Genomic DNA, 13,827 nt, shown 5'->3' with positions numbered 1-13,827 from the left:
CTCTCTGCAAGCTCTCTGTTTCCTCAACATGACCCGCTTCTCAGCAACTTTAGCCACAAATCCATTAATCCCATAGTCCAAATCATTGACATACATTGTAAAAAGCAGCGGTCCCAACACTGACCTCCATGGAACTCCACTGGTAACCGGCAGCCAGCCAGAATAGGATCCCTTTATTCCTACCCTCTGTTTTCTGCCGACCAGCCAATGCTCCACCCATGCTAATAACTTCCCTGTAGTTCCACGGGCTCTATCTTGCTAAGCAGCCTCATGTGCGGCACCTTGTCAAAGGCCTTTTGGAAATCCAAGTACACTATGTCTACTGCATCTCCTTTGTCTACTCTGCTTGTAAATTCCTCAAAGAATTGCAATAGGTTTGTCAGGCAGGATTTTCCTTTCAGGAAACCACGTTGTCATATGCCTCCAGGTACTCTGTAATCTCATCCCTAACAATCGATTCCAACAACTTCCCAACCACTGATGTCAGGCTATAGTTTGTTTCTGCTGCCAACCACTCTTCTTAAATAGTGGAGTAACATTTGCAATTTTCCAGTCATCCGGTACAATGCCAGGATCTATCGGTTCTTGAAAGATCATCGTTTATGCCTCCGCAATCTCTCCTTCAGAACCCAAGGGTGCATTCCATCAGGTCCAGGAGATTTATCCACCCTCAGAGCATTAAGCTTCCTGATCTTCTCAGTCTTAATTGTCACTGCACAAACTTCACTTCCCTGACACTCTCAAATGTCCGGTATACTGCAGATGTCTTCCACTGTGAAGACTGATGCAAAATACGCATTCAGTTCCTCTGCCATCTCTGCATCTCTCATTACAATATCTCCAGCGTCATTTTCTATTTGTCCTATATCTACCCTCAACTCTCTTTTACCCTTTATATACTTAAAAAAAGCTTTTAGTATCCTCTTTGATATTAGTCGCAAGCTTCCTTTCATAATTCATCTTTTCCTTCCTAATGACCATTTTAGTTTCCTTCTGCAAGTTTTTAAAAGCTTCCCAATCCTCTATCTTCCCACTAGCTTTGGCTTCCTTGTATATGCTCTCTTTTGCTTTTACTTTGGCTCTGATTTCATTTGTCAGCCATGGTCGTATACTTCTTCCATTTGAAAATTTCTTCTTATTCAGAATATATCTGTCTCGCACTTGCCTCATTTTTTGCAGAAACTCCAGCCATTGCTGCTTTGCTGTCCTTCCTGCTAGTGTCCCTTTCCAGTCAACTTTGGCCAGTTCCCCTCTCATGCCATTGTAATTTCCTTTATCCCACTGAAATACTGACACATTGGAATTTAGCTTCTCCTTCTCAAATTTCAACGTGAACGCGATCATATTGTGATCACTTTTCCCTTAGGGTTCCTTAACCTTAAGCTCTCTTATCATCTCTGGATCATTGCACAACACCCAATCCCTTTGTGGGCTCAACAATAAACTGTTCTGAAAAGCCATCCCTTAGACATTCTACAAATTCTCTCCCTTGAGGTCCAGTACTGGCCTGGTTTTCCCTATCCACTTTCATGTTAAAATCTCCAACGACAGTCATGACATTGCCCTTCTGACACACCTTTTCTATCTCCTGATGTAATTTGTAATCCACATCCCGGCTGCTGTTTGGAGGCCTGTATACAACTGCCATTAGGGTCCTTTTACCCTTGTCATTTCTTAACTTAACCAATAGAGACTCTATACCTTACGATCCTATGTCATCTCTTTCTAATGATTTAATATTATTTCTTATACACAGAGCCACACCACCCCCCCGCCTACTATCTTTCCAATACACCATATATCCTTGGACATTCAACTCCCAGTGGCAGCCATCCTTTAGCCAAGTTTCAGAGATGACCACAACATCATATTTGCCAATCTGTAGCTGAATTTCAAGATCGTCCATTTTATTTCTTCTGCTGCTTGCATTCAAATATGACATTTTCAGTCCAGTATTTGTTGCTTTCTGCTTTAACTGCACCATGCCTCTATTGCCCTGTAAATTTTCCCACTGGCTATGATTATGCCTCATCTCCTGCCTGTCCTTTCTATCATCTCTGCTGCTCACTATCTTTGATTTATTTCTGTATCCCCCTTCCTCAGCCCTATCACTCCAGTTCCCATCCCCCTGCCAAATTAGTTTAAACTCTCCCTAACAGCTTTTTTTAAACCTGCCTGATAGGATGTTGGAACCCTTTGGGTTCAGGTGTAACCCATCCTTTTTGTACAGGTCGTACCTCCCCCAGAAGAGGCCCCGGTGATCCAGGAACCCGAAGCCCTGCCCCCTACAGCAGTTTCTCAGCCTGATATTAATATGCCTGATCAGGCTATTCTTGCGCTCATTAGCACGTGGCACAGTCAGCAATCCTGAGGTTACTACCCTGGAGGTCCTGCTTTTCACCTTCCTACCCAACTCCCCGAATTCCCTCTTCAGGACCTCACTCCTTTTTCTACCTATGTCATTGGTACCAATGTGTACCACGACTACTGGCTGTCCACCTTCTCCCTTCAGAATACTCTGCACCTGATCTGAGACATCCCATACCCTGGCACCTGGGAAGCAACACACCATGCGGGTATCTCTATCAGGCTGACTGAATCTCCTGTCTGTTCCCCTCACTATGGAATCCCCTACAACTACTGCACTCATCTTCTTCTCTCCCTTCTGCACCACAGAACGAGGCTCAGTGACAGAGACCCCATCGCCATGGTCATCCTCTGTCAGGTCACCCCCCTCAACAGCATCCAAAACGAGATAATGATTACTGAGGGGGATGGCCACAGGGGTGCTCTCTACTGTCTGAGTTCTTCCCTTCCCTTCTCTGACAGTCACCCACTTGTCTAACCCCTGTCACATCCCTACTATCTGAGTTCGTCCCTTCCCTGACAGTCATCCACTTGTCTAACTCCTGTCACTCACACTAATCTGAAGTCTGAATGGAAAATAGCTGTTTTTATACAGAATTGGCTTATTGGTTATGTATATTGATGGCTGTAAGTTGGATATGTTCAAATTCCTTACTCACAAGATCAATCACCATTCACAGTCAAGGTATTAAAGTCAGTTGAAACTTTGAGAGGATGCTGATGATATTTTGAAGTTAGTAAAGAAAATAGAGCCTTGGTTGTTGGGTATGTTTCACGTCCTTCTGTCATCCTTATCTCATCTGTCTCCAGCACCCCTTATTGTGTAAAGGGCACGATGTTTTGAGTCCTGATGAAGGGTCTTGGCCGAAATTTGGACTGTTTATTTTTCATGGATGCTGCCTGACCCGCTGAATTCCTTCAGCGTTTTGTGTGTGGTCCTTTGTTTTATGGAGACCTTTTTGGAAAAGTCTCAGTACAGAGGCCTCACTTCTCTGGCTTGAGCACACACTGCCATGCACAATCCAGACCATGTCTCCAGCAGTCTGACCTCAAAGGTCTCACTTGACTACAACTGGCCTGGATGATCCTTGCCTTACCATGACTTCTGTACATCACCACTGTAACCAGTGCAGTTAGTCACTCATGCCTGGGATCTCCATTCTTCAGGATGTCTGTGGTCTTTGCTGTTACTTTGTTTAACTGCGGAAGTGCTCTCTCATCTATCATCAAGTCCTTCAACCACCTGTGATCATTCCTCACTCTCCAAGCATATCTTAACATTTATCTTTATTTGAAATCGGCGTCACAGGTAGACAGGGTGGTGGGAAAAGATGCTACCATTCATGTACCTATCCAAACTTCTCTTAAACGTCGAAATCAAGCTGGCATTCACCACTTGCACTGGCAGCTCGTTCCACACTCTCATAACCCGCTGTGTGGATAAGTTTCCCCTCATGTTCCCATTAAACTTTTCACTTTTCAAACTTAACTCATGACCGTTGATTATAGTCCCATCCAACCTCAGTGGAAAAAACCTGTATTCATTAATCCTATCTCTACCCCTCATCATTTTGTATACCTCTTATCAAATCTTCTCTCAATGGTCTACATTCTAAGGAATAAAGTTATAATCTATTCAATCTTTCCTTAAAAATCAGGACATCCAGACCTGGCAACGTCCTTGTAAAGTTTCTTAGTCCTCTTTCAACATTCAATCATTCTACAGTTTCAGCTAATATCAGAGAAATGTATACAATATGCAACCTGAAATTCTTGTTCTTCGCAGGCATCCATGAAAAGAGAAGAGTGCCCCAAAAAATGAGTGAGTTAAAATGTTAGAACCCCAAAGCCCCCCTACTCCCCCCATGCACAAACAGCAGTAAGGCAACACGCCTCCCCCACCTCCACCCACTTCTGCAAAAAAGCATCAGCACCCTCTACTCACCAAGCAGACAAAAGCAAAGCCCCCAGTAAAGACCATGATCTGCAGAACAACAAAAATCAATCGTTCACCTGACAATTCGACATGCCACGGCTCTTTCTGTCTAATATAGGGAAACGGAGGTGTTCCCTTTCACAGCGAGAGGGGAGACATAACAACTCACTGATTTACAATGATAAAAGTTATTTGCATCTTTCCTGTAGATAGGTGACAGGATATTGAATTAGTTTGATGAGGGGTGTCGGCCTGTAACATTGACTGTTTATTCCTTTCCACAGATGCTGCCTGACCTGCTGAGTTCCTCCAGCATTTTGTGTGTGTTGCTCTGAATTTCCAGTATCTACAGAATCCCCTGTGTTGTTGAGTTTAGGAGTTGGTTTGCAAGTTGTCCAAGTTATTGGTGAGGCTGCCCTTGGAGTACTGAGAGTTTTAGTCACCCTGTTACCGTAAAGATGTGGCATGGCAGCGTAGCAGTCATCACCAGTGATCACCACCTGGAGTTCAATTCCCGCCACTGTCTATAAAGAGTTTGTGACCACGTTGGTTTCCTCTGGGTGCTCCAGTTTCCTCACACACGTAGAGCTGTACAGGTTAGGGTTAGTGAGTTGTGGGCATGTTATCATGGTGACTCTTGCAGGCTGCCCCCAGCATATCCTCAGGGAGTTCTGGTTGTTGACACAAAACAATGCATTTCACTGCTTTTATGTACACGTGACAAATAAAGCTAATCTTTATCTTTAAAAACTTGAAAGAGTGCAAAAAAGCTTTACAAAGAGCTAGAGCATCTGAGAGCATAAGTTTTTATTCCTTGGAACATAGGAAGCTGGGAGTTAACCTTAAAGAAACATTTAAAATTAAGAGAGGCATAGATAAGGATGGTAACAGACTTTTCCCTAGGGTAGGGGACACAGCTTTAGGGTGAAATAGGAAAGATTTAAAAGGGACCTGAGGGGCAACTTTTCCATTCAGAGTCTGGTGAGAACGTGGAATGAGCTGCCAGAGAAAGTGGTTGAAGCAAGTATAATAGTATCATTTAAGAAATATTTGGAAAGGTTCATGAAGGTACGAGGCTTAGAGGAATATTGGCCAAGTGCAGGAAATTGGGACTAGCTGGGTGGGCACAGGACTGGCTGGGCTGATGACACAGCATCTATGCTGTATTGCTCTACGACGTACCCTATACCTTCTCCAAGGGTCGTTACCTTGTCATGATGGAGAGGCTTGTGGGTTACTGAGACCCTGGAGCTTAGTTCCTGGTAGGGTCATCCATGGCGGTAAGGTCAAGGGGGAGACATTCCAGACAAAGAGCGATCCAACTATGACCCCAGTGGTGCGGCTGGCAAAAGACAATGACACATCACAACGGCAGTGAAGATGGAGGAAGGCCACAGCAGTAAAAGGTCCCCAGTTGCCCTGAGCTCCATGCCACTGGACCCTGACTGACTCTGATTTGTCAGGAACCGTGTGGTGGCTGCCCGTGCATCAGACTCCCCCGGTTAAACAAAGCCATGCACAGGCGTTCTCCATCAAGAGAACAACATACTTGACGTGAATGATCACACTACACCACAATTATAATGACTTATCTTTGGTCATTGAAACCAGCTCAATGGTTCAATTTAATACCAGAGAATGTACACAGTATGCAACCTGCAATCCTTACGAGATCTAGGTGTCCTTGTTCATCAGTCACTGAAAGTAAGCATGCAGGTACAGCAGGCAGTGAAGAAAGCTAATGGCATGCTGGCCTTCATAACAAGTGGAGTTGAGTAAAAGAGCAAAGAGGTCCTTCTGCAGTTGTACAGGGCCCTGGTGAGACCACACCTGGAGTATTGTGCACAGTTTTGGTCTCCAAATTTGAGGAAGGACATTCTAGCTATTGAGGGAGTGCAGCGTAAGTTCACAAGGTTAATTCCCGGGATGGCGGGACTGTCATATGTTGAAAGATTGGAGCAACTGGGCTTGTATACACTGGAATTTAGAAGGATGAGAGGGGATCTGATTGAAACATATAAGATTATTAAGGGATTGGACACACTAGAGGCAGGAAACATGTTCCTGGTGTTGGGGGAGTCCAGAACCAGAGGCCACAGTTTAAGAATACGGGGCAGACAATTTAGAACAGAGTTGAGGAAAAACTTTTTCACACAGAGGTTTGTAGTTCTGTGGAATGCTCTGCCTCAGAAGGCAGTAGAGGCCAGTTCTCTGGATTCTTTCAAGAAAGAGTTAGATAGAGCTCTTAAAGATAGCAGAGTGAAGGGATATGGGGAGAAGGCAGGAAAAGGGTACTGATTGTGGATGATCAGCCATGATCACAGTGAATGGTGGTGCTGGCTGGAGGGGCTGAATGGCCTACTCCTGCACCTATTGTCTACTCTTTGCCGGAATCCTTGAAACAGAGAGGGAAAAAAATAAAGAATGGACGTTACTTTACCTTATTGTCGCCAAACAGTTGATACTAGAGCGTACAATCATCACATCAATATTTGATTCTGCGCTTCGCGCTCCCTGGAGTACAAATCGATAGTAAATATTAAAAATTTTAATTATAAATCATAAATAGAAAATAGAAAAAGGAAAGTAAGGTAGTGCAAAAAAACTGAGAGGCAGGTCCGGATATTGGAGGGTACGGCCCAGATCCGGGTCAGGATCCGTTCAGCAGTCTTATCACAGTTGGAAAGAAGCTGTTCCCAAATCTGGCTGTACAAGTCTTCAAGCTCCTGAGCCTTCTCCCGGAGGGAAGAGGGACAAAAAGTCTGTTGGCTGGGTGGGTCGTGTCCTTGATTATTCTGGCAGCACTGCTCCGACAGCGTGCGGTGTAAAGTGAGTCCAAGGATGAAAGATTGGATTGTGTGATGTGCTGGGCTGTGTTCACGATCTTCTGCAGCTTCTTCCGGTCTTGGACAGGACAACTTCCATACCAGGTTGTGATGCACCCTAGAAGAATGCTTTCTACGGTGCATCTATAAAAATTAGTGAGGGTTTTAGGGGCCAGGCCAAATTTCTTCAGCTTTCTCAGGAAGTAAAGGCACTGGTGGGCCTTCTTGGCAGTGGACTCTGCTTGGTTGGACCAAGTCAGGTCATTTGTGATATTGACCCCGAGGAACTTAAAGCTTTTGACCTGTTCCACTTGCGCACCACCGATGTAAACGTGTGGTCCGCTACTCCTTCCAAAGTCAACAACCAATTCCTTCGTCTTGCTGACGTTAAGGGATAGATTATTGTCTTTGCACCATGCCATCAGGTTTCTTAATTTCCTCTCTGTACTCAAACTCATCATTACCCGAGATACGGCCTACAATTGTTGTGTCATCAGCAAACTTATATAGAGTTTGATGGAAACTTGACTACACAATCATGGGTGTACAGTGAGTACAGCAGGGGGCTGAGTACACAGCCTTGTGGGGCACCGGTGCTCAGAGTGATTGTAGAGGAGAGCTTGTCCCCTATTTTTACAGCTTGGGTCCTGTCTGTGAGGAAGCTGAAGATCCAGCTGCAGATCTGAGTGCTAAGGCCCAGGTTCCGGAGCTTAGGAGTCAGTTTATTTGGAATGATGGTATTAAAGGCAGAGCTGTAGTCAATGAAAAGGAGCCTTACGTATGCGTCTTTATTCTCCAGGTGTTCTAAGGAGGAATGTAGGGCCAGAGAACCCCAAAGCCCCCCTCCCAGCAGCAAAGAATCAACCCTCCCCCCGTTGTTCCAACAGAGAGCATCAGGAACCCACCACCCACCAAAGATCACGTTCTATAGACCGCCAAAAACTAGTGTCCCTCCTAACCCTTCAACATCTCAGGTGGATGCTTTCCTGGTGTCATGGATTCTTGATTATCTGACTGGCAGACCACAGTACGTGTGCTTGCAACGCTGTGTGTCCGACAGAGTGATCAGCAGCACTGGGGCTCCACAGGGGACTGTCTTGTCTCCCTTTCTCTTCACCATTTACACCTCGGACTTCAACTACTGCACAGAGTCTTGTCATCTTCAGAACTTTTCAGATGACTCTGCCATAGTTGGATGCATCAGCAAGGGAGATGAGGCTGAGTACAGGGCTACGGTAGGAAACTTTGTCACACAGTGTGAGCAGAATTATCTGCAGCTTAACGTGAAAAAGACTAAGGAGCTGGTGGTAGACCTGAGGAGAGCTAAGGTACCAGTGACCCCTGTTTCCAACCAGGGGGTCAGGGTGGACATGGTGGAGGATTACAAATACCTGGGGATACCAATTGACAATAAACTGGACTGGTCAAAGAACACTGAGGTTGTCTACAAGAAGGGTCAGAGCCATCTCTATTTCATGAGGAGACTGAGGTCCTTTAACATCTGCCGGACGATGCTGAGGATGTTCTACGAGTCTGTGGTGGCCAGTGCTATCATGTTTGCTGTTGTATGCTGGGGCAGCAGGCTGAGGGTAGCAGACACCAACAAGATCAACAAACTCATTCGTAAGGCCAGTGATGCTGTGGGGATGGAACTGGACTCTCTCACGGTGGTGTCTGAAAAGAGGATGCTGTCCCAAGTTGCATGCCATCTTGGACAATGTCTCCCATCCACTACATAATGTACTGGTTGGGCACAGCAGTACATTCAGCCAGAGACTCATTCCACCGAGATGCAACACAGAGCGTCATAGGAATTCATTCCTGCCTGTGGCCATCAAACTTTATAACTCCTCCCTTGGAGGGTCAGACACCCTGAGCCAATAGGCTGGTCCTGGACTTATTTCCTGGCATAATTTACATATTACTATTTAACTATTTATGGTTTTATTACTATTTATTATTTATGGTGCAACTGTAACGAAAACCAATTTCCCCCGGGATCAATAAAGTATGACTATGACTATCTCAACAGGCCCTCTCTCTCACCTTCAATCCTTCTGCCTAGTTGCAGATCAAACAAATGAACAGTGAGTTAAAAAAAACAGACAAGCATTTTCATGGTTCATAACATTATCCGTCATGAAAGTGCAAATATATTCTGACAATCTCCAATAAAATACAGTTCTCTTCGGGAATGTTATCAGGGTGCACGTCACTATTTCGCTTTCGCTGACCCATGAGCCGAACGGGTCAGTCAGTAATTGTTACATGTTCTTTGGGCAGTGCTGCTGCCCCACAGCTCCAGAGACCCAGGTTCGGTTCAGACGACAGGTGCTGACAACGTCCTCTCGGAGACCATGAGTTTCCCCTGGGTGCTCTGGTTCCTTCCCACCTCGCAATTGCGGGAGTCGAGGAGTAGGGCAGGGGGTGTTGGCAGACTAATCACCTACTGCAAAATACACTTTGTGCGTTAGGAGATGGCAGGAAGATCAATGGAGACAGACAGAAAATAAGGGAAAGAATGGGACTGAGCTGACATGGGCTTGAAGGGCTGAATGGCCTCTTTCTACCATCAGAAAACACAGACTAAATGCAAAAGATGGAAAATACTCCACAAACACATCTCCCACCACTTGCCACGCCTTCATACAGACCAAGAACACTACATGGGTTGTGGGTGTGAATGGTTGCCCATACACCTCCCTCCCAAACTCCCAGGCCGACATTTAATAGTAACCCCGTGCCGCCAGTGCCTAATGGTGACACCCCTCCCCCACATGTCTGACACCTAAAGATGACCCACACATGCCCCCCACATGTCTGACACCTAAAGATGACCCCCCCTGCACCTGTCATCTGATGCTGACCCCCTTGTCTGGCACCTGAAGATCAGATCGCAGTTGTGCAGGACTGAAACTTGTGCACAGTAACGCCCACCTGTGTTTAAGTGTTGCCCTGAGAGAGGGGTAGAAAGTTGTGCACAATAACTCCCACCCCTGTTTAAGTGTTGCCCTGAGAGAGGGGCAGAAAGTGAATGATATTGTTTTCCAGGACTGTGTTACTGATAAGGACATGATTGATTAGATTGCAATTAAACCTTTGATTGGTAAACATCCAAAGTACGGGCATGGAAAGGAATCACTGAGTGTCCGTAATTACGTCATATTTACATCTCTGATCAAGCAGGCTCCCTGGTCAAAGCCACATAATCCCCTGCCTCCACGACGGGCAGGTTCACTGGGGTTAGTAGCAGTGTGTGTAGAAGACTGTCACATTATCCATGTACTGCATTGGTAAATCGTAACCAATGTGCCTGGCGCCAAGACTGGCTGCTCCAACCGCTGACGGCTGCTTCAACTTCATCAGGGAGAACTTGGACAGCAGCTTCTCCGCTGGCTTCTGCCTCGCTTCCGCCAGCACCTCGAGAAACCCTAAGGAGAAAACAGGCAGGGACTTCGGTTCTACAGCATTGAATGCAAGGAAGTGGAGCTAAAGATTTAAAGATAAAGATTTGCTTTATTTGCCACATGTACGTCGAAACGTACAGTGAAATGTGTCACTTTGCGCCAACAACCAACACCGTTTGAGATAGTCAGTTGAGTGTGCCAGTGTTGGGAGTGGCTTTGGCTCATCTGGCTTGGGTGATGTAAAGTATCTGGTAAGTTTCCCTTTCTGTTTTTCACTTGCTCAATCCTCACCTGTTAAGGCAGAGTAGTGTAGTGAGGATAGCTCCAAGGGCAGTGTTTTGTACTCTGTGCGGGATGGGATCTCCAGCCTCCCGGATGAACACGTCTGCACTGGGTGTACCAAGCTGCAGCTCCTCAGAGAACGTATTAAGGAAATGGAGCTGCAGCTTGGTGACCTTCCACTCATACGGGGGAATGAGGAGGTAACAGGTAGGAGTTACAGGGAAGTAGTTACCCCTAGGTTGCAGGAGACAAGTAACTGGGTGACTATCAGGGGAAGGAAGGGAATTCCCCTCAATAATAAGTCTGTAACTTTACATACTGTTGTGGGGGATGACCTACCGGGGGCGGTGGGGGGCACAGTGACTGGGTCTCCAGCACTGAGCCTGGTGCAGTGGCTCAGAGCAGCAGAGAGGAGAAGAGGAATGAAGAGTTGATAGGAGATTCCATAGTCAGAGAAACAGAGATGAGATTCTGTGGGTGCAACAGAGACACCCAGGTGGTATGCTGCCTCCCAGGTGCCAGGATCAGCAATGTCTCAGATTGGATCCATGGCGTTCTCAAGGTCAAAGGTGAGCTGCCAGAGGTCTTGGTGCATATTCGGACCAATGACTTCGGTAGAAAATATGAGGAACTCCTGAAGAGAGACTTTAGAAAGCTGAGAAACAGGACCTCCAGGATATTAATCACTGGATTGCTGCCTGTGCCATGTGCCAGTCAGGGTAAGAACAGGATGATTTGGTGAATGCATGGCTGACTAACTTGTGTAGAGGGCAAGGGTTCATTGGGATCTGTTCTGGGGACTTGTACAAAAGGGATGGGTTACACCTGAACCCGAGGGGAACCAATATCCTTTCGGTCAGGTTTGCTAGAGTTGCTCGAGAGGGTTTAAGCTAATTTGGCAGAGTGATAGTGCTGAAGATGAGGTAGTTGGTTTACAAACAGAAGCAATGGGTAGTGAGGAGAGGCTGTTGATAGGGCAAAATTGCAGTCAACAGGATGAGTTGCAATGTAAAAGGTGGACAAAATCAAAATGGGTGAATACAGGACTGAAGATGTTATATTTGAATGTGTGCAGTGTGCAGAATAAAGTAGATGAACTAGTAGCAGTTACAGATTGGCATGTATGACATTGTAGGCACCACTGAATCATGGCTGAAAGATCATAGTGGGAGCTTAATGTCCAAGGATACACACTGTACTAAAAGGACAGGCAGGTAGGCAGGGGGATGGTGTGGTTCTGTTGGCACGAAAGTGAAATCAAATCATTAGAAAGAGATGAAAGAGGTGTTGAATTGTTGCGGGTAGAGATAAGGGTAAGAAGACTCTGATGGGAGTTATATACAGACCCCTGAACAGTAGTAAGGATGTGGTCTACAAGTTACAATGGGAGATGGAAAATACATGCCAAAAGGGCAACGTTACAATAGTCATGTGGGACTTCAATATGCAGGCAGATTAGGAAAATCAGGTTGGTGCTGGATTCTAGGAGGGCGAATTTCTAGAATGCCTACAAGATGGCTTTTTAGAGCGGCTCACGGTTGAGCCCACTAGGGGATCAGCTGTTCTGGATTGGATGTTGTACAATAAATCAGAATTGATTAGAAAGTTTAGGTAAAAGAACCCTTAGGAGGTCTTAATATGATTGAACTCACCCTGAAATTTGAGAAGGAGAAACTAAAGTCAGATGTATCAGTATTAGAGTGGAGTAAAGGGAATTACAGAGGCATGAGAAGGGAGTAGGCCAGAACTGATTGCAAAAGAATATTAGCAGGGATGATGGCAGAGCAACAATGGCTGGAATTTCTGGAAGCAATTCGGAAGGAAGAGGATATATACATCCCAAGGAGGAAGAGGTTTTCTCAAGGCAAGATGACACAACCATGGCTAACAAGAGAAGACAAAGCCAATATAAAAGTCAAAGACAGGGCATATAATAGAACAAAAATTAGTTGGAGGATTTAGAAGCTTTTAAAAACCAACTGAAGGTAACTAAAAAAAGTCATAAAGAAAAAGATGGAATACGAAAGTAAGCTAGAAATAATATTAAAGAGGATATCAAAAGTTTCTTGAGATATATGAAGTGTAAAAGAGAGGTGGGACTGGATATTGGCCAGCTGGAAAAAAGGTCTGAAGATAAGTCACCTGGACTAGATTGTCTACACCCCAGGGTTCTGAAAGAGCTGGCTGAAGAGATTGTGGAGGCATTAGTAATGATCTTTCAAGAATTACTAGATTCTGAAATGGTTCTGGAAGACTGGAAAATTGCAAATGTCACTCCACTCTTCAAGAAGGGAGAGAGGCAGAAGAAAGGAGACTATAGGCCAGTTAGTCTGATCTCAGTGGCTGGGAAGATGAAGAGTGTTTGGGAAGACGAAGAGTCGATTCTTAAGGATGTGGTTTCGGGATACTTGGAGGCACATCATAAAATACGCCATAGTTAGCATAGTTTCCTTAAGGAAAATCTTGCTTGACATTTGTTGGAATTCTTTGAAGACATAACACGCAGGATAGACAAAGGAGAATCACTTGATATTGTGTACATGGATTTTCTGAAGGCTTTTAACAAGATGCCACAGATGAGGCTGCTTAACAAGCTACGAGCCCATGGTATTACAGGAAAGATACCAGCATAGATAAAGCAGTGGCTGAATGGCAGGAGGCAAAGAGTGGTAATAAAAGGAACCTTTTCTGCTTGGCTGCCGGAGACTAGTGGTGTTCCACAGGTGTCTGTATTGAGACCGCTTCTTTTTTATGTTTTACATCAATAACTTGGAAGATGGAATTGATAGCTTTGTTGCAAAGTTTGCAAATGATATGAAGATACGTGGAGGGCAGGTAGTTTTGAGGAAGTAGAGAAGTAGAGATTAAGTGAAAGGGCAAAGAAATGGCAGATGAAATACAGTGTTGGGAAGTGTATGGTCATGCACTTCGTAGAAGAAATAAAAGGGTAGACTATTTTCTAAATGGAGGGGAAATTCAAAAATCTGAGGTGCAAAGGGACTTGGGAGTC

General features: G+C 45.2%; 2 protein-coding genes across 2 annotated transcripts in view; both read right to left on the bottom strand.

The window, feature by feature from the left end:
• Nucleotides 1-6,862, bottom strand: part of LOC140196112 (uncharacterized) — a 69,746-nt gene extending 62,884 nt beyond the window's left edge. Inside the window, exons 1-2 of the mRNA XM_072254818.1 lie at nucleotides 6,744-6,862; nucleotides 5,512-5,645 (exon numbers count right to left, since the gene is read on the bottom strand). The gene's annotated coding sequence lies outside the window, so the exon portion shown is untranslated. The remainder of the gene's footprint in view (nucleotides 1-5,511; nucleotides 5,646-6,743) is intronic.
• A 2,387-nt stretch (nucleotides 6,863-9,249) lies between these two features.
• Nucleotides 9,250-13,827, bottom strand: part of nagk (N-acetylglucosamine kinase) — a 43,213-nt gene continuing 38,635 nt past the window's right edge. Inside the window, exon 8 of the mRNA XM_072256769.1 lies at nucleotides 9,250-10,559. Coding sequence (XP_072112870.1) covers nucleotides 10,372-10,559 — 188 coding nt within the window. The 3' untranslated portion in view covers nucleotides 9,250-10,371. The remainder of the gene's footprint in view (nucleotides 10,560-13,827) is intronic.

Source organism: Mobula birostris, chromosome 4, assembly GCF_030028105.1.
Source record: "Mobula birostris isolate sMobBir1 chromosome 4, sMobBir1.hap1, whole genome shotgun sequence".
Lineage (NCBI taxonomy): Eukaryota > Metazoa > Chordata > Chondrichthyes > Myliobatiformes > Myliobatidae > Mobula > Mobula birostris.
This window is presented reverse-complemented; position numbering and strand designations above follow the sequence as displayed.